The sequence below is a fragment of the Equus asinus genome, chromosome 17, assembly GCF_041296235.1.
Source record: "Equus asinus isolate D_3611 breed Donkey chromosome 17, EquAss-T2T_v2, whole genome shotgun sequence".
NCBI lineage: Eukaryota > Metazoa > Chordata > Mammalia > Perissodactyla > Equidae > Equus > Equus asinus.
Genome location: NC_091806.1, coordinates 31,820,379 through 31,840,848, shown reverse-complemented (window position 1 = coordinate 31,840,848; position 20,470 = coordinate 31,820,379). Strand labels below are relative to the sequence as shown.

Here is a 20,470-nt window from a genome sequence, read left to right as displayed (position 1 = left end):
GACCCTTCTTTCAATTCATTAGGATATGTACCTAGAAGTTCAATTGTTAGGTCATATGGTAATTCTATGTTTAACTTTTTAAGGAACCACCATAGCGTTTTCCATAGCTGGTGAACCACTTTACATTCTCACTAGCAATGCACCAAGGTTCCAAATTCTGCACACCCTCACCAACACTTGTTATTTTCTGGGGTCTTTTTTAACAGTCATCCTAACAGGTGCGAAGGAGTCCCTTTCTTCTTAAAAAGTCAAATAAGTTATTACTCCTCACTCAGACTCAGGATGCAGATGCCTGCTTCTGGCTCTGCATCTGTAGTCTCTGTCACTCTTCTCTCTCTTTGAAAAAAGGGAAAGGCTCCTGCCTTCTGTAAGCTACATCTGTGCCCATCTTGGAGTCTGTTAGAGGTTGTGGAAAGATCACTTAATGACCCATCTGCTCCTTCCAAAGTAAAGGAGAGCAATTTCATTTTGAGGTAATTAACCTAGAAAGACCCTCACATGCAAGCACGAGGACACATAGCCAAGGATATTCATGGCACACTGGAATTCTGAAAACAACTTATATGTTCACCAACGAGAAACAGGTAAATTAACTGTTGTATACTAACACCTTGGAACACTATAAGGTAAAATTGTAGTCAAAGTGAATGAGCTATACCTACATTATCATCCTGGAGAGTTCTCTAAAATATGATATTGAGGGCAAAACAGGGCAAAATTGCAAAATCCTGGTGTACAGGATGACACCAGACAGCCCGGGATTGAATCATAGTTCTGCCACCTTCAAGTTTATAACCTCAGGGAACTTACTTAACTTCTGTGCCTCAGTTTTCTCATCTGTAAAATGAGAATAATAATAGTACCTAATGTTGGTATTGAGGGACTAAATGGAATTAATACACGTAAACGCTTAAAACAGTGCTTGGGCATTATTCACAATAGCTGAGATGTGGAAGCAACCCAAGTGACCACCAACAGATGAATGGATAAAGAAGATGTGGTATATACATACAATGGAATACTAATCAGCTATTAAAACAAGACAAAATTGGGGCTGGCCCCGTGGCCGAGCGGTTAAATTCGCGCGCTCCGCTGCAGGCGGCCCAGTGTTTTGTTGGTTCGAATCCTGGGCGCGGACATGACACTGCTCATCAAACCACGCTGAGGCGGCGTCCCACATGCCACAACTAGAAGGACCCTCAACAAAGAATATACAACTGTGTACTGGGGGGCTTTGGGGAGAAAAAGGAAAAAATAAAATCTTAAAAAAAAAAAAAAAAAACAAGACAAAATTGTGCCATTTGAGACAACATGGATGGACCCTGAGGGCATTATGCTAAGAGAAATAAGTCAGACAGAGAAGAGAAATACCACATGATTTCAGACCCAGGAAGACAAGTACTGTATGATCTCACTCATATGTGGAAGACAAACAAACTAACACATAGATAAGGAGAATAGATTAGTGGTTACCAGAGGAGAAGGGAGTCGGGGGGAGGGCAAAGGGGGTAAAGGGGCACATATGTACGGTGACAGATAAAAACTGGACTTAGGTGGTGAAAACACGAAGTCTATACAGAAACTGAAATATAGTGATGCACACCTGAAGTTTACACAATGTTGTAAGCCAATATGACTGCAATAAAATAACCTTTTTAAAAACAGACTTAAAAAAACTGTGCTGAGCACAAATAAAAATTCAACAAATAGGAGTTACTATTACTATTTATCGATTCGTATATGTAGTAAAATATAGAAATACAGACTTGCTAAGAAAAATTATCCAAAACTTGGAAACAACGGGAAAAGGTGAGTGGTATGTCCTTTCAATGTCAATACTAGGCATTGTTTAACAGGCCAGCCCAAGGATTTACTTAGGAAAATGGACCTGATTTGACTCACTGTTTACCATTGATTAAAAGTTCCAGACTTAATGAACTTTCATGTTAACTTACAGACTTTTGTCTAGTAGAAATGCAAATAATATCTGTCTTATAGAGAAAATAGCCCCAAAGTTGACAGTCTATTGCCATCTAGCACAAGAACCACTTGGGTATTTAGCCCAGCAGTCTTCCTCTGACTTTCTTTTAAGTTAATTAAGTTTCTTTCATTCATTCTTTACATTTATAGCTTATAAATACCCATTCATTCAAATGCTCTTTGAACCAGCCTTAACATCTTATGGTTTTCATCATTGATAAATTGAATAAACTCTTTGATATGTGTTTCTTTTATATTTACATGAGAATCACAGTTCTAAATTCCTGGCTCCCCTCCACCCCGCCACCCCCACCCCCACCTCCCCCCCACCCCCCACCGCCCCCGCCACCCCCAGGAAGATCAGCCCTGAGCTAACAGCTGCCAATCCTCCTCTTTTTGCTGAGAAAGACTGGCCCTGAGCTAACATCTGTGCCCATCTTCCTCTGCTTTATATGTGGGACACCTGCCACAGCATGGCTTGCCAAGCGGTGCCACGTCCCCACCTGGCATCCCAACCAGCAAACCCTGGGCCGCCGAAACAGAACATGCGCCCTTAACAGCTGTGCCACCCGGCCGGCCCCTAATCTTTTTGAAAATTATGCTTTCATAGACTAAAGGATACAAGTCAAATTTATGATAATGGTTGTCTCTAGGGAGGGAGAGGCATGGGACTGGGATAAAATACATGAAGATTTCAATGACCTTTAAAGTGTTATTTTTCTGATTGAAAAAAGATCTGAAGCATATATAGCAAAAACATTTACATCTATTAAGTCAAAGTGGTGGATGTTTATTATATTAATCTCTAAATTTTCAATTTTAAAAAATTTCCAAAAAGTGAAGCCAGAAAGTACTGAAGCGTCTTTTTAGGGCAAGATAGAAAGTTCTATGCACTTATTAATCCCAAATTACTGACCAAACACCTTTTAAGAGGATGAAGGCATTGTGTAAAGATTTGTAGACTGGGACCCATGAGACATGGGTTGAAGTTTTGGGTCTAGAACTAATCAGCTGCATGACCCTGGGTAAGCAATTTCCTTTCTTTGAACATCAGTTTTGTCTCCTGTAAGATAACTGAAAAATTACGGTGCGGACCACTCTACTTATGAATTTTACACTGTAAACTAAGTGAAAGGAATTGCAAAAAGTTTTTACATTTCTGTAATGCTTTAATGTTTTCAAAAATTATTATTAATATGCACTCACAGGTTTATTGCAGCACTATTCACAATAGCCAAGACATGGAATAAACCTAAGTGCTTATCACCGGATGAATGGATAAAGAAGATAGAAGATGTCTATATACAATGGAATGTTGTTGAGCCATGAGAAAGAAGGACATCCTGCATTTGCAACAACATAGGTGGACCCTGGGGACATTATGCTAAGTGACAAAGAGAGTCAGACAGAGAAAGACAAATACTCTTTGAGATCACTTATATGTGGAATCTAAAAAAGCCTAACTTGTAAAACAGTGGTTGCCAGGGGGTGGGGAGTTGGGGGATAGGAGAGGTGTTGATTAAAGCTACAAACTTGCATCAAGTAGTAAATAAGTCCTAGAGATCTAATGCACAGGATACTGAAGGATAGTGAATATAGGCAACAATATTGTATTATAACATTCAAACTTGCTAAGAGGCTAGATCCTAATTACTCCAACCAGTAAAAAGAACTGATAATATGTGACATTATAAAGGTGCTAATTATTGCTACAATGGCAATCATACTACAATATAAAATTGTTCAAATCAACATGTTTTACACTTTAAATTTACACAACATTACATGTCAAATATATTTCAATAAAAAAATAAAACTATTATTAAGGGGTTCAAATATGTACAAAACAGCATGATAAATTAACTCCCATGACCCTATCATTCAGCTTCAACAATTACCAACTTATAGCAGTTCTTGCTTCATCTCAACCATCACCACTACTCTCACCCTGATTTTTTTTACCTTTTTATTTTGATGTAATTAGATATATTTCATATTTATAAAGTATTTTAATAGAATTTTTAAATTTGCAGGAATACTATAGGAACTCTATATACTCTTTATCCAGAATCACCAATTCTTTTCATTTTACCCCATTTTATATATATGTATATAATATATACACAGAATATTCATATATATACAAATTCTTTTCCAAACCATTTATCACTAAACACTTCAGTGAGTAGTTCCTAAGAATAGGTCATTCTCTTACACAGCCAGTACGGCTACCAAAACTGGGACATTTCCCAGCGATAGAGTACGATTATTTAACCCTCAGTTCACATTCAGATCTTGTCAATTGTCTCCAAAGATCCTTCATATTTTTCCCCATGCACCCACCTAGATTATTTTAAAGCAAATCCTAATGTCCTATCATTTCCTAGTACTTTTTTTTAGTGTCCATATATATCCTCTTTTTAATGTTGATCCCTCTACTTTGCTGGTGCCTGAGCATGCTCCTGGTCTTCCCACTGGGTGAGCCAGTCCTGACTCAGAAGCACTGCTGCACCATCACATCTCAGTTGAGAGCCCGCTGGGTTAGATGCTTTGTAATTCCCTTCAGCTCAAACAATCTGTGATTCACAGAAACATAACCACCACCTGATCCAGTAGCCTCAGCTGAGCCCCACATGATGCAGTCTCAGGACGGCAGTGTCAGCTGACAAATGGATAGGGAGGAAGCTACCCCCACCCTACCTGCCCACAAAGCACAGTCAGAGACAGGAAAAGGAGGGAAAGAGCCACAACTGGGAGATGATCAGTTTGCATTTTTGCTTCTGGTTAACAATTCCCTTGGCTTCTCCATACGCCCATTGGCATTTGCTGCGCTTAGAAGTTCGTTTCATTTCTGAAAATATAATTTTTTAAGTTGCTAATATAAATAAACTACTTATTCCATTAACAAGGTCCCCAGTTTCTCCTCAGATGATTCCCTGGAGGCCGAAGCCAGGAGAGCTTCCTAGAGAGGGTCAGGCGGCAGAACCCCTGCCCCATGTGCCCCCAACTCCCCTTGGTGCTCTACTGCTGCTGAGACACAGAAAGCACAAGAAAAGGAATCTAGCCTCACCCCTACCTAGCGCTCGACCCACACTCCGTGGAACTCGGTGTCACCAACTTGTTTGACCAGTATTAGGGCCCAGGCCCTCAATGTCCAGCAGAGATGGACCCTTGGGTCATTCAGTCAGAATAGCTGGGCAAACTGTCCCCCAGGTTCCTGCAAACTCCGGAGGGGCAAGATGGCTTTTCTTCATCCAGACTTCAGAATCCAGGGAGGAGACAGGAATTCTGCTGGCAAGAATGGAACCATAAGTGCCAATTCCTCAAGGAGACCCTCACCTCCCTCTGCCTCAAGACCAAAGCAAGTGACTATAATCTACAGGGGATAATTTCTTCTTCCCTGAGGCCTGAACAGGACCGCAGGAGAGGACACAGGGGTAGGTGTGTTTCTAGGACCTCCCCAGAGCTCTGAGCCTCCAAAGCCACCTGCAATCAAGAGGAGATGGAGCTAGCTTTATAAACTCTGATGGGACTGGGATGTACCCACAGCTTCAGTCCCGAGCACCACATTCTGTTTGCTTGAGCTGTGTGCCTTATCACCAGGTCTGGATGTGTGGCCACCCCAGAAACAGATATAAGGAGGAGAACCTGAAAGACACAGACTGGAGTGCAAATGAGTCCCAGAATCATCCCAAGTGGCTGGGCTAAGAGGATCTTGCATCCCCACTGGAGGTGTGCGAGGCCAGAGAACACCGTCTGCTAGGGTTGGTATTTGTCTATTGGAAATTCTACTGAGTTCTACCAGAGCTGATTCACAAATCTGAATTTACCTGTTCTCTTCTCCTTCTTTTCCCCTCAAATCCGCACTCACTCCATCCCCTAGTCTGTCAGCCTTTAAGCATTTCCTGAGATCCCACTGCATTCAGGGGTCCCAAGCAATCTCTTCCTATCCATTATGTGTACATAATCTCACTTGTGGTGGGATGGAAGCTAGTGTATATCAAGTGCCTACCCTGTTTCCAGAAGTGTGCAAAGGACATTGACACATATTGTTTTTCAGTCCCCACAGAGGACTCAAAGAGGCTCAAAGAGATTGAGTAACTCTACCAGGTTTCCTGACTCTTTTCAATGCACCTTTTGCCTAGTAAATATTTACTAAGGAGATTAATTTCCACATCCAGGCTGTTGCACTTCCCCATCTCCTCTACCTAGCCCCACCTTCCTCGTTCTTCATGGCCCAGCCTGTGCCTCCTCTTGCTGAAGCCTTCCCAGATGACTCCAGTGCGTTCCTACTGCCGAGCAGGTACCACTCAACTTCACTCTTGTTTCATGGGGGTAAGTTTGTCTCTGAACAAAATTTCAGACCCTAAATGGCCAAAGACATGTCTCACGATATTTTGAACAGTAGTTGTTTAAACACTTTAAACAACTGTAATTGTTTAAGTACTTTGAATAACCTCAATTGTTCAAATACTTTTGGATAACAGTAGCTGTTCAAGTATTTGCTGTTCACTTGATACAAAACAAGGCTCTGCTTTCAGAAGTTAAAATGTGATAAGGAAGCAAAACAATCCAATGGAGGGAAAGAAAGACTGGAAACAATGACAGAGCCCTGTTAAACAATTCTAAATACATCTGTGTGAGTAAAATTCAACTGCCAGATTACAACAGCATACAAAATGAGAATTCAGTTGGGTAAGGAAGGCTGACTAGGAGGGCTGAGGGATGGCTTTGCGGGATTTAAGGAGGAAATATGGAGGTCCTTTGCAAACTGAGAGGCTCAGAGTACATCTGTAAGTCTGTAAGTCAATGTCACCACAATCAAGAATTATTGAATGTCGTGCCTCTGAAGGAACTGACTGGCCATTCGGGAGTTGGGATGGAAGTAGTAGAGGATTAGGACGGAATGCAGTCTGGACAATGGGAAGCTGGTGAGAGAGGGAGAGTTGGGAGGAGGACAAGAAACCTCATTTATTGGAGAGCAGGATCCAGGAGCTCAGGCTGAGTGGAGAAGCTGGAGTCAGGGCACAAAGTTGACTTTGCTAGTTAAACTTTACGACTGAATCATGTGATAGGATTCTGTCCTGACCACTAGGACCCTGACTTTTGGGGTTGCATATTCTGACCTTTACTACAAACAGAAGGTCTGTGAAAGGCATGAGTGTTCCAGTGGATTCTCCTACAGTCCCATAATCTGAAGCCCAGCTCAGAGAAAAAGGAGAGGCAGCAGGACAGAAGGCAACATCCTGGAGCAGACTAGTTCTTCTAAGGCCACAGTCTTCAAACTAGGATTGTATACTCCTGAGGGTGACGTGAAGAGTTTTCAAGGGATTTACAGGCAAAACTATTTTAAAGGGACCCAATTTCCAGTACCTCAATGTGTGTATCTACTCTTTCATAAAACCAACGGCCTTGAAAATGCTTCTGTGATGGAAGTACTGTACTCCTTTTTCATCTCCATCTTCACAATTGCCATTCTCCCATTTTTGAAAAGAAATACATGATTCTAACCCATTCTGAATCTTAGCATGAGGCATTTCACCAGCATACAAAACTTCCAGGATACCACACAAAGAGGTAATTTCATAAATAGGTAGGTGTTGAAAAAGTAAATGACTTTAATGACTGCCTATAAAATTCTTTTTAAGTCAGATGGAAATGTTTCAACAAAATGGAGGGAGGATCTTTTCAAATTGACAAATGATGGAGCATTAAACATAATTTTTGATGAAACATCACCATGTGATTCTTGGGATTAACTAAGAAGGAGGTCAATGAATAGAACGGCTTTACTAAAACAAAACTGCTTGTATTCCCATCCATTCATCTGTGTTAACAAGGTTGCTCAGAACTTCCTACTTCATGTACAAAATATTTGCCAGGGATCACTGCTATGAGTGGCCAAAGTACTTAAATAGATTCTTGTGAGCTGGGTTGACCCTCCTAAAACTGTCTGTTACCATCAGGTATAGAACGTCGTTTTTCTGGACAAATTCACATGGATTCTTTTTGTGTTGCCCAGGACTACGCTGGCACAAAGATCCATACCCAGACAGGAAGTGTGGGGAAGATGCATTCACTCACTGTCAGATTGTCAGGACCAGGCAAGACCTCAGAGATCTTACAAAGCAGATCTTGACTTTGTCATTGAGGAGTCAGAGGCCCGGAGAGAGGAGAACTGCCCAAAGTAACAGAGCTAATAGGCAACAGAGTCAGAACTAGAAAGCAGGTCTCCATTCGGTCAGTCTAGTGCTCTTTCTGCCATACCTTGTGTCTGGTGCAATGGGTGTGCACGAAAGTGAGGCTGTTCTATGTTCTTCTGCAATGTGGCACCACATTTCCTCTTTGTCCTCTACATAAACTGTTTGGATGAAGAGGTTGGTGAGGTTGTCCTACAACTGATTTTCAGGATGTAGCCCAGATGCTCAAAGAGGAGGGAGATAAGGGGCAGAAGAGAGAGGGAAGTGTGGACAGAAAGGAAAGGACTCTGGGCATTTCCAGTCCTCCTATGGATAAACATCTTGGAGAACAGTCAAGCAAGCACTCGAACACCATTTCCAAGCTGATGGTCTCTTAGTGACATTCAATTCAATTGATTCTCAGAGGACAATACGGTTACGATACAGAGGAGAGGATGCCCTGAAAGATACTTAAATACAAGACAGAATAAATACTGATATATGCTACAACATGGATGAGGCTGAAAGCATTAAGTGAAAGAAGCCAGACACAAAAGGCCATATATTATATGAATCCATTTATATGAAATGTCCAGAACAGGGAAATCCACAGAGACGGAAAGTAGATTAATGGTTGCCAGGGGCTGGGGGAAGGGGAGAATGGGGAGTGACTACTAATGGGTATGGGGTTTTCTTTTTTGGGTGATGAAACTGTTCTGCAATTGAATAGTGGGAATGGTTGCACAACCTTGTGAGCATACTAATAACCACTGAATTGTACACTTTAAAATGGTGAATTTTATGGTATGTAAATTCAATCTTGATTTTTAAAAAGACGCAATGAAATAGTTGTCAAATAGAGTCATGAGCATATTTATAGATACAGGTGCAAGAGATTGGGGAAGAGGTTTCACATTGATCACCTACAGTGTCGCAGACATGCAGATATTTTACATTCATTTTTTTTATTTAAGCCACTGAGCAACCTTGAGAAGTAGGTGTATTTTCTTCATTTCACAGATGAGAAAACTAAGGCTCATAGATATAGCTTACCAAGGATACATAACTTGTTGTACCATAGTCAGAATTAAGACTCGGATCTGGGGCTGACCCCGGGGCCAAGTGGTTAAGTCCACACGCTGCGCTTTGGTGGTCCAGGGTTTCGCCGGTTCGGATCCTGGGCAGGGACATGGCACTGCTCATCAGGCCATGCTGAGGCAGCGTCCTACATAGCACAACCAGAAGGACCTACAACTAGAATATACAACTATGTACTGGGGGGTTTTGGGGAGAAGAAGAAGAAGAAAAAAAAGATTGGCACCTGAGCTAACATCTGCCACCAATCCTCCTCTTTTTGCTGAGGAAGACTGGCCCTGAGCTAACATCCATGCCCATCTTTCTCTATTTTATGTGGGATGCCTGCCACAGCATGGCTTGCTCAGCAGTGCCATGTCCGCACCTGGGATCCAAACCAGCAAACCCCAGGCTGCGGAAGGGAAACGTGCAGATTTAACCACTGCACCACCGGGCTGGCCCCTCAGGTGCCAATCTTTAAAAAAAAAAGAGACTAGGATCTGCCTGGCTTCACAGCCCATGTCCTACCACTATGGCACGATACTTCCCATTAGATTCTTCTAGAAGAAGCCTTATACTCGTTTGGTGTTCTCCCTCACCACACCTCGCACGGTGGTGGGCATGCTCAAGTAATACTGTTTGAGTGATTTTCAATTGTCTCCTCTGCAGATGACACCTGGAGAACTAGCCCTTGCTAGTAGCAACCACACCCCAGTTACCCAGTTCATCTTGTTGGGATTCTCCAATTATGCAGACCTCCAGGAGCTTCTTTTTGGAGTCTTCCTGCTCATCTATACCGTGACAGTGGTGGGCAATCTGGGAATGATGGTACTCATCTTCACGGACTCCCGTCTCCATAGCCCCATGTATTTCTTCCTCAGTGTCCTCTCTTTTCTTGATATCTGTTACTCTCCTGTGGTTACACCCAAGCTGTTAATCAACTTTCTGGCATCTGACAAGTCCATCTCTTTTGAGGGCTGTGTGGTCCAGCTGACTTTCTTTGTGGTTCATGTGACAGCTGAGAGCTTCCTGCTGGCCTCCATGGCCTATGATCGCTTCATGGCCATCTGCCGAACCCTCCATTACGGTTCTGTCATGACCAAAGGGATGTGTCTCCAGCTTGTGGCTGCTTCCTATGCATTTGGTGGCATTAACTCCTCTATCCAGACTGGGAATGTCTTCGCCTTGCCTTTCTGTGGGCCCAACCAGGTAACACACTACTTCTGTGACATCCCACCCCTTCTCCACCTGGTTTGTGGCAACAAAGCCGCAGCAGGAGTGGTCCTCTATCTCTTCTCTGCTCTGGTTACCCTTCTGCCTGCTGCAGTCATCCTCACCTCCTACAGCTTGGTCTTGGTGGCCATTGGGAGGATGCGCTCAGCAGCTGGGAGGGAGAAGGCCCTCTCCACATGTGCCTCCCACTTCCTGGCCATTACCATTTTCTATGGTACCGTGGTTTTCACCTATGTCCAGCCTCATGGACCCACTGATGATACCAGTGGCCAAGTAGTGTCTGTCTTCTACACCATCATAATTCCCATGCTCAACCCCTTCATCTATAGCCTCCGCAACAAGGAGGTGAAGGGCACCCTGCAGAGGAAGCTCCAGGTCAACATCTTTCCCTGCTGAGCCCTGCAAGCTTGTTTGTTGGAATGAGAAAGGCATAGCATCTCCCAAACCACATTATGAATTGACCTGACTAAGAACAGCCCTGGTTTCAGAGGAAGTGGTAGATATAGGGAATAAACAGCAAATATCATCCTTTGTACAGAGCACTGCAGTTTTTAAAGCATCTTCTTATCCACTATCACATTGAATTCTTGTCACTATATTCTATGGCAGCCATTCTTATGATGATCTGATTTTACAAATGAAGGGTACCTGACTCAGCAAAAATTAGTTAATTATCTAAAGTCATACAGTTAGTGAGAGAGTGAGCATTCAACATCAGGACTTCCACACCAAACCCAGGGATCTTTCAATTACACCACAGCCACAAGTTATTGGCAGCTCATCATAACTTCCAAAAATATCAGACCAGGGGCAGTACAATCATTCCTGTTTTGCCACTGATTTAGTGAAGTGGGGGTGGGCTACAAGTGGCTCAGTTCTTTCTTCCCGTTCCAAAAAGAAAGATGACCAGGTGAAAGTGTCTTTACTTTTTATTGCTACTGCATTTTGCTGAGCTGTCCCGTCAAATAAAACCTCAGATTCAAGAGAGACTTTTCCTCATACATCTGTTTTCTTCTAGCCAGATGTTTGTACACGTCTCATAATTCTCAAGAGGGTGTGTGTGCGTGTGATTTGGGCAGTTATAGCACTATATAAGATACTGTGCTTAATGAGATTGATTCAAAAAGAATTTATATTTGGCCTGAGCATCTTTAAAAATTCATGCAATACAGTGAGTATATATGTTTTAGAGAATCACACAAATGAAGAAGCTGAACTTGACCTCATTCAGGGTTGCACACTGGAGAGGAAGACATGCTGTTAAACTAATGCAAAGTCCTAACCTGGACTCAGTCAGCGTCACTCTGAGATTTTGGATCACTAAAAAGGGTTTTTTCAGATCTATCTTAAGGAAACAAGTCTAAATATAGAAAACCTTACTATACAAACAGGTTTATCACAGCATCATTTTTGAAAACAAAAAATTGGAAACAACCTAAATGTTCAAAGGAGGAATAGGATTAAATGGTTTATTCCCTAGAAGGGTTATGATGTAACCAACAAAACCTATATTTCTGTGATTGCAACAATGTAACAAAAATGATGGCAAAAATACTGGGAAGAACATAAAAATGTGACCATCGTATTAGAGTGATAGCACAATGGGAAAAATGTTTTTCTATTTTTCTCAAAAATTTTCCAAAACTTTTTTAATGATCATGTTTAGTTTTGATACTTTATTCTAAAAATCAGTAATTGAATGAGGTCCCCCATGTGGCCATGGGACTAGGTCTAGCCAAAGGAAGGTGATCAGAGGAAGATTTCATGTCTTTTTTTTTTTTTAAAAGATTTTATTTTTCCTTTTTCTCCCAAAGCCCTCCAGTACATAGTTGTGTATTTTTAGTTGTAGGTCCCTCTAGTTGTGGCATGTGGGATGCTGCCTCAGCATGGCTTGATGAGCGGTGCCATGTCTGCACCCAGGATCCGAACTGGCGAAACCCTGGGCCCCTGAAGCAGAGCGCATGAACTTAACCTCTCACCATGGGGCCGGCCCAGGGAGATTTCATTTCAAGGCATAGACTTTAAGAAGTGGGTGGGTGTTAGGCTCTCTTGACTCTCTATTTCCTCTGCTGATACGTGGAAGCAGGGGACTCCATGGTCCTAGGGCACAGTAGAGCCATGAGGAAGGAGCCCGGTTTCCTAAAAAGACGGAGAAAAGCCGCCTCCTAACTGGGAAGACAAGACTAAGAAATAAACGCTATTTTGTTAAGCCCCTGAAATTTGGGATTTGCTTATTGAAGCTGTTAGAGTTACCTTAACTAGAACAATGAACTTCCTTTAGGGTTTTAGTTTGGGGTTTTTTGGTATTTTTTACCAGCTGATACAGCCCTCTGCTTTCTCCCAGGCTGCCTGTCTGAATGCTCCCATCATCTCTCCATCGATCACTGCATCATTTGGAGATGCAGCCCCCAGTGGCCTGTCCCCAACAGCAATACTGGTCCAAGCGATATCTAAAAGTAAGCAAAGTCAATGTCATTTTGACAGTGGCAAGTCTTTCCCTCTAAAGGTCAATATCTTGTGAGGTGTATGCTGTAGTCCTCCTTTTACAGATGAAGAAAATAATATCCAAGTTAAGCAACTCATCCAAGTTCTCAGAGCTAAAAAGAAGACATGCAGGACTTGGTTTTCCAATAAACATTTGAAAACCTCATTGGCAATTAGAGAAATGAAAACTAAAATCCCAAGAGGCACTTTACACCCTCCAAAATAGCAAAAATTAAAAATCAGACAATCTAAATGCTAGTGATGGCTGTGTGTAAAATTGGACTAACCATTTTTGACAACAATTTGGCATCAAATTAAAAAGTTGAACATGCATATACACTCTGATCTAGCAGTTCTATGAGTAGGCATATAATCTAGAGAAATTCTTGCACATTTGCTTTATGAAACATATACCGGAAATACTTACAGCAGCATTGTCATCACAAAAAAAGTGGAAGCAACACAAATGTTTGTCAACAGTAGGAATGGATCGATAAAATTGAGCACATTCATACTATAGAAACTAAACAGCAGCAAAAATAAATGAACTACACATCTGCTCATCAGCACGAATGTGTCTCTAAAACATAAGGTTAAGTAAGTAAGGAAGTAACAGAAGAATGCACACAATATTATTCCACTCTTATAAAGTTTACAAACAGGCAAAACCAAACAATTTTAATATTTAGAAAAGCATTCACAGATGGTAAAGCTATTTAAAATAAGGCAAGGAGTGATTGATGCAAAATTTGGGATAATGCTTACCTCTTGTGGGGGAGAAAGAGATGAAATTAGGGAGAGGCATGCAGGAGCCTTCTTAGAGCATGCTACTCAATGCATGATCTCCGGATCACCAACCTCTGTGTCACCTGGGAGCTGGTAAGAAATCCAGAATCTCAGACTCTTACCGAAACCTACTGAATCACAATCTGCATTTTAACATGATCCCCAGTTGGGTTATAAGCACATTAAAGATACTTGGAAAGTTCTATTTGTAAGGTAAATGGTGCAGACATAGGTGTTTATTTTAGCAATATTCTTTAAATAATATAGGTTTTATTCACTTTTGCATGTATATTTTGCAATTTAATAACATTTTCAAATACATGGTTTTAATAAAGTTTTTAAATGTTTTCAAATATATCTAGAGACAAAGATGAAGACCACAGAGATGACAAAGAACCAAAACCAAACCTAGATATTTACACTCACAATCCAGTGCTATTTCCACAATACCATGCCTTTGCCCCAAGGCAGTAGATGAACTGACTCCAAGAAATTTATCCATTTCTAATTCGTGCTCCAGCTGGGTAGGCCAAAGGCCACCATAAAAATAGATAAAGTATTGGAAGCTCCAGTGGCTTGATCATTTTTATTTAGATATTCTAGCATCGGGAGTGGGTAGGAAAGTTATTTTCCTGTCCAGAAAATCCCTTCCTCTCCTGGAAATGCTTTCCTGGAAAATGTTTTGGAAAGTAGAATGCCTAAAATTTGAACTTTATAGTTACATGTTTTATTTATTTGGACATAAAAGAGGAAGGGATGGGATAAAATTCGGAGACATAGAAAGAATTATAAAGTCTCAAATATGATATAAATGCTTAATTTGGTTTTATATCTGAATGTTATATACTGTATACATGAATATTTATACAAATACTGACAATCAGATTTAAGTTTCTGGTGTAACTTGGCAACTCAAAAATCTTTGTTCATTCAATTTATTTAAAATGATATTTTGAAAAGAGAAAATTAATTTCAGTGTTGGATATAAAGATCTGCTATTGGTAATTATGTAAATAATAGAGGAGATTGTGTAAGTGTGAAACTCTTTTCAATGCTCTTTAAAAATTTGTAAAGAGAAAATTTAAACAGTGATCATCTTTCTCCCTTGATAAAGGAGCCTGCAACAAGCTATATCACTGTCAACAGCTTGGTGGACTGTGAACTTCCCTCTGTGAAGTGTTAGCTGATGCTGATTCACAACCTATTTAGAACAAGTGCTTATCTGAGGCCCCAAACTCGCCTGTACAAGAAGTGTGACTTTTTTTTTCTCAGTAAGTTCTCTTTTGAACTCCTCATCTGCCAGATGGCAAAAACATTCCCTCTGGGGCCAGCCCCGTGGCCAAGTGGTTAAGTTCGCCACTCTGCTCCAGCAGCCCAGGACTTCGCCAGTTTGGATCCTGGGCGCTGACATGGCACCACTCGTTAGGCCATGTTGAGGCAGTGTCCCACATACCAAAACTAGAAGGACCTACAACTAAAATATACAACTATATACTGGGGGGATTTGGGGAGAAAAAGCAGGAAAAAAAAGTCTATCAATTCAAGACAATCTCAGTGAATTTAACAGTCACTCCCAACACCCACACACACAAACCTGCTCCTTCCCTTTCTAAGGGCTTAGAGAGTACCCAGGAATAAGGATGGGAAGATAGAGATACTGCCTGACCCTTTGTCATGCTCTGTCCATGCTGGCATTTACTGCAACATCCTATTCCCATCTGGTCTCCAATTGCCAGACCATGAAATCATCGCCATGATTCCATGTCCCAAAAGGAAAGCCTCTCAGCTACTCCTAGAGTGTTGGACACATGCACCCACTCTTCCATGCCCTCTGGGTCTGCGGGAAGGTTGCCTCAGGCTCTCTCTGCCTGGGCCTGCCACACAGCCATTTCTTCTCGATTGCTCCTACACCTCAAGAGGTGTGGAAGCTCTAGAGATCGGGCCACAGAATTCCTTCCTAGGGATTCACCAGCCTCTAAACTCACTTCTGCTCTGACTTTCTCCACCTTGCAAGCCTAGGGAATTTTTACCTAGTCTTTGAAAGAAAAGCAGTGGAAAAACTGGCTTTGACTGATCACATATTTATACGTTTGTGGTTAAGGCATGAGTTTATGCCCTGGGTTGTTGATGGTTCCAGCTTTTGAAGTTCAAAAGCTTTTTATCACAGAAGTTTTATCTCTGCCTTGAGTTTCCAAAACATATTTCAAACCTCAAAGGCCAGGGATTGACTTTTTTTTGGTATTTGCATTATGTTGCAACAACCCTTCCCCAAGGCATGGCTGCCAAGAACTCTAGTTTGAAGGGGGAAGGATCATTGGGTAAAAAAAATTATCAGGAAGAAAAAATCAGTGTATCAAAATAAGATGCTGTTACACCTAATTATAAAGATCCATACATTTGCTCCACCACTCCAGTTTACCTTTTAGCCACAAACTTTGGCAACATGGTTACAGCATTTTGCACATGTGTTTTAAATTTTGTTGTTTTCCATTATAATTGAACACAGTTGTCAGACTCACTTCAATTCAATAAGCATCAAATTTACTGGTTTTGGCATACCAAATGATACCTTCCTTTGTCTCAGTTATAAAATCATTAACATCAGCACTTTATTTTTTCATTTTTCTCTAAACTTTTATAAATAAGGGCAAATATGCAATAAAATGTTCAAGTAATTACACACACATTGCCATATTTAGATGGCAACAGGGCCAAAATGAAACTATTCGCTGGCAGACAGCAGTACCATGAGGTAGCTTAAAATAGTTATTTGTCTACTGGAATAGAAAAGTCAAATTTGGTATATGAAGGAAGTTTCGAGGTGTGGAGGTATAATATGAAAGGACCAGTTATGCAAAAGTTTACAATTACCTGAATTTTGATTAATTTTTTGTTCACCCTCACCTGTCTTCACACCTCCTAGTATAAAAAATTATAACAATTTTATTTGTGACAGGTTTATTGAGATTTATAATTCACATACCCTACAATTCATCTAAGTATGGGAAAAAAACACACCTCTCCTGTTCTTGTGTCTTTCTCCTTTACTTTCACACTACTACCACACTCACAAAACTTTCAACACCAGATGTGGGAGAGTGTTTTCCCACACCAAGCAATTCTCGACAATACCAGCTGGGTGTCCTACAATTCAATTCAATTCTGATACCAACCAAGTTAGCACAGACCCCACAGGTAAGGGCTCAGTCCCACGAGACTGCCTCCCACTTCAGATGCCAATTACAAGTAGTAATTCCACTGGTCATCCACAACCTCTGCCCAACTTGGCTACAAATCAGAGGTTCCCATGACCCCACTCCTACCCTTGGATTTGATTATTTGCTAGAACAGCTCACAGAACTGGGGAAAACACGTACTTACATTGACTAGTTTATTACAAAATAAAGGATGTGATGTGACAAAGGATACAAATGAACAGCCAGATGAAGAGATGCACAGGGCAAGGTCTGGCAGGGTCCCAACTGCAGGAGCTTCTGTCCCCGTCAAGCTGGGGTGCACACCCTTCCAGCATGTAGATGTGTTCACCAATGCAGAAGCTCTCCAAACTCCACACTATTGAGACTTTTGTGGAGGCTTTCTCACGTGGGCAAAATAGGTTATTAATTGCATTTCCAGCTCCTCTTCCCTCTCTGGAGAATGGGCAATGAGGCTGAAAACTCCAAGCTTCTGAGTACGGCTTGGTCTTTCTGATGAACATCCCCCATCCAGTAGCCCACCAAGAGTAACCTCATTAGAACAAAAGACAGTCCTATAACCCAGGAAATTCCAAGAGATTTAGCAGCTCTGTGTGATGAACAAGGGTCAAAGGTCAAATATCAGAACAAAAGATGCTCCTAGCATTCTCATCACTTGGGAAATTATAAGGGTCTCAAGTTCCTGTTCCAGGAACCAGAGGAAGTGACCAATATATATTTTCTATTATTTCACATCACACATTTAAAGTATCCAATTCAGTCATTTTTAGTATATTCAGAGTTGTGCAACCATCACCACAATTAATTTTAGAACATTTTCATCACCCCCAAAAGAAATGCTGTGCCATTTAGCCATCATCCTCCAATCCCTCTACACTCTTCAGCCCTTGGCAATCACGAGTCTTTCTGTCTCAATAGATTTGCCTGGACATTTCATGTAAATGGAATCACAAGATACATGGTCTTTTATGACTGGCTTCTTTCACTTAGCATAATGTTTTCAAGGTTCATCAGTACTTCATCCCTTTTTATGGCTGAATAATGTTCCATTGTATGGATTCCACTGTATCGTAATGGCTATTTACTTATCCATTCATCAGCTGATAGATATTTGGATTTTTTCCACCTTTTAGCTGTTATGAGTAATGCTGCTATGAACATTCATGTACAAGTTTTTGTATGAACATATATTTTCAGTTCTCTTAGGAGTGGAAATGCTGGGTCATACAGAAACTCTATGTTTACCCTTATGAAGAATTGCCAGACTGTTTTCCAAAGTGACTGCATCATTTTACATTTCCACCAGTAGTATATGAGGATTCCAGTTTCCTCACATCCTCATCAACCCTTGTTATTATCTGTCTTTTATTGTTTTTTCCCCCCTGAGGAAGATTAGCCCTGAGCTAATATCTGTTGCCAATCTTCCTTTGTTTTTGCTTGAGGAAGATCAGCCTTGAGCTAACATCTGTGCCAATCTTCCTCTACTCTATATGTGGGTCTCTGCCACAGCATGGCTGACGAGTTGTGTAAGACCCCACCTGGGACCCAAACCTATGAACCCAGACCACTGAAGCAGAGCGCACTGAACTTCACCATTACACCACGAGGCCAGCCGCTATCTTTTATTGTTATAAACATCCAAGTGGGTGTGAAGTGGCATCTAATTGTGGTTTTGATTTACATTTTCCTGATGACTAAAAATGTCAAGCATCTTCTTATGTGTTTACTGGATATTTGTACCTCTTCTTTGGAGGAAATGTATATTCAGATCGAGTGCCCATTATTAATTGGGTTATTTTTGTTTTTATTATTGAGTTATAAGTGTTCTTTATATATTCTAGATACAAGTCCTTTAACAGATAATATGATTTGCAAATAATTCTCCCATTCAATAAGTTGTCTTTTCATTCTTTTGATAATGTTCTTTGATGCACAAAAGTTTTTAATTTTGATGAAGTCCAATTTATCTATTGATATGGACTGACTTGTGTCTCCCCACCTATCCCAACCCACAAAATTCATATGTTGAAGTCCTAATCCCTAATATGATAGTATTGGGAGATGAAGACTTTGGGAGATAATTAGATCTAGATGAGGTCATGAGGGAAGGACCCTCATGATAGGATTAGTGTCCTAATAAGAAACATCAGAGAGCTTGCTCTCTCTTTCTCTTTACCATGTGAAGACACAGTGAGAAGGTGGCCATCTGTAAGCCAGAAAGAGGGCCCTCACCAGAACTTGACCATGCTGCACTCTGACCTCAGACTTCCAGCTTCCAGAACAATGAGAAATAGATTTTCAACTGTTTAAGACACACAGTCTATAGTATTTTGTTATGGCAGCCTGAGCTGACTAAGAAATTTATTTTTCCAGGGCTGGCCCAGTGGCACAGCAGTTAAGTGTGCATGTTCTGCTTCGGCGATCTGGGGTTCGCTGGTTTGGATCCTGGGTGCGGACATGGCATCACTTGGCACGCCATGCTGTGGTAGGCGTCCCACATGTAAAGTAGAGGAAGATGGGCATGGATGTTAGCTCAGGGCCACTCTTCCTCAGCAAAAAGAGGAGGATTGGCCGCAGTTAGCTCAGGGCTAATCTTCCTCAAAAAAAAAAAAAAAGAAATTTATTTTTCCTTTTTTTGCTCGTTTTTGGTGTCATATCTAAGAATCCATTGCCAAATCCAAGGTGATGAAGGTTTACCCCTATGTTTTCTTCTAACAGTTTTATGGCTTTAGCTCTTACATTTAGGCCTTTGATCCTAGCCCTAATTTTGAATTTTTTTTTCCTGAGGAAGACTAGCTCTGAGCTAACATCTGTTGCCAATTTTCCTCTACTTTATATGTGGGTTGTCACCACAGCATGGCTGACAAGTGGTGTAGGTCTGCGCCTGGGATCCAAACCTAAGGACTCCAGCTGCCAAAGTGGAACACACCAAACTTAACCACTATGCCACAGGGCTGGCCCCAGAGTTCATTTTTGTATATGGTGTGAGGTAGGGATCCAACTTCATTCTTTTGCATGTGGATATTCAATTGTCTCAGCACCATTTGTTGAAGAGACTATTCTCTCTCTATTAACTGATCTTGGCACTCTTGTCAAAAATCAATTAGCCATAAATGTATGGGTTGATTTTTGACTCTCAATTTTATTCCATTGATATATATGCCTATTTTTATACCACTTCTCACACTTTTTTGATTACTATAGTTTTGTATTAAGTTTTGAAATTGGGAAGCATTAGTCATCCAACTTTTATTCTTTTGCAAAATTGTTTTGGCTATTCTAGGTCCCTTTGATATCCATATGAATTTTTTTTTCTTTTTCTTTTTTTTTTTTTTTAAGGAAGATTAGCCCTGAGCTAACATCTGTTGCCAATCCTCCTCTTTTTGCTGAGGAAGACTGGCCCTCAGCTAACATCCATGCCCATCTTCCTCTACTTTATATATGGGATGCCTACAACCACACACTTGCCAAGTGGTGCCATGTCTGCACTCGGGATCCAAACTGGCAAACCCCAGGATG

The 20,470-nt window shown here is 41.1% G+C and overlaps 1 protein-coding gene across 1 annotated transcript; it reads left to right on the top strand.

Moving 5' to 3' along the window:
• The first annotated feature begins 9,764 nt into the window (after positions 1–9,764).
• On the top strand, positions 9,765–10,997 carry LOC106822531 (olfactory receptor 5J3-like). Its single transcript, XM_044750454.2, has one exon. It carries the CDS (start codon positions 9,903–9,905, stop codon positions 10,860–10,862), a length of 960 nt encoding a protein of 319 aa, XP_044606389.2. The 5' UTR covers positions 9,765–9,902; the 3' UTR covers positions 10,863–10,997.
• Positions 10,998–20,470: the final 9,473 nt, after the last annotated feature.

What these genes read in the sequence shown, in the direction of transcription:
- LOC106822531 (XM_044750454.2), top strand. Translation starts at nt 9,903, where the DNA reads ATGACACCTGGAGAACTAGCCCTTGCTAGTAGCAACCACACCCCAGTT.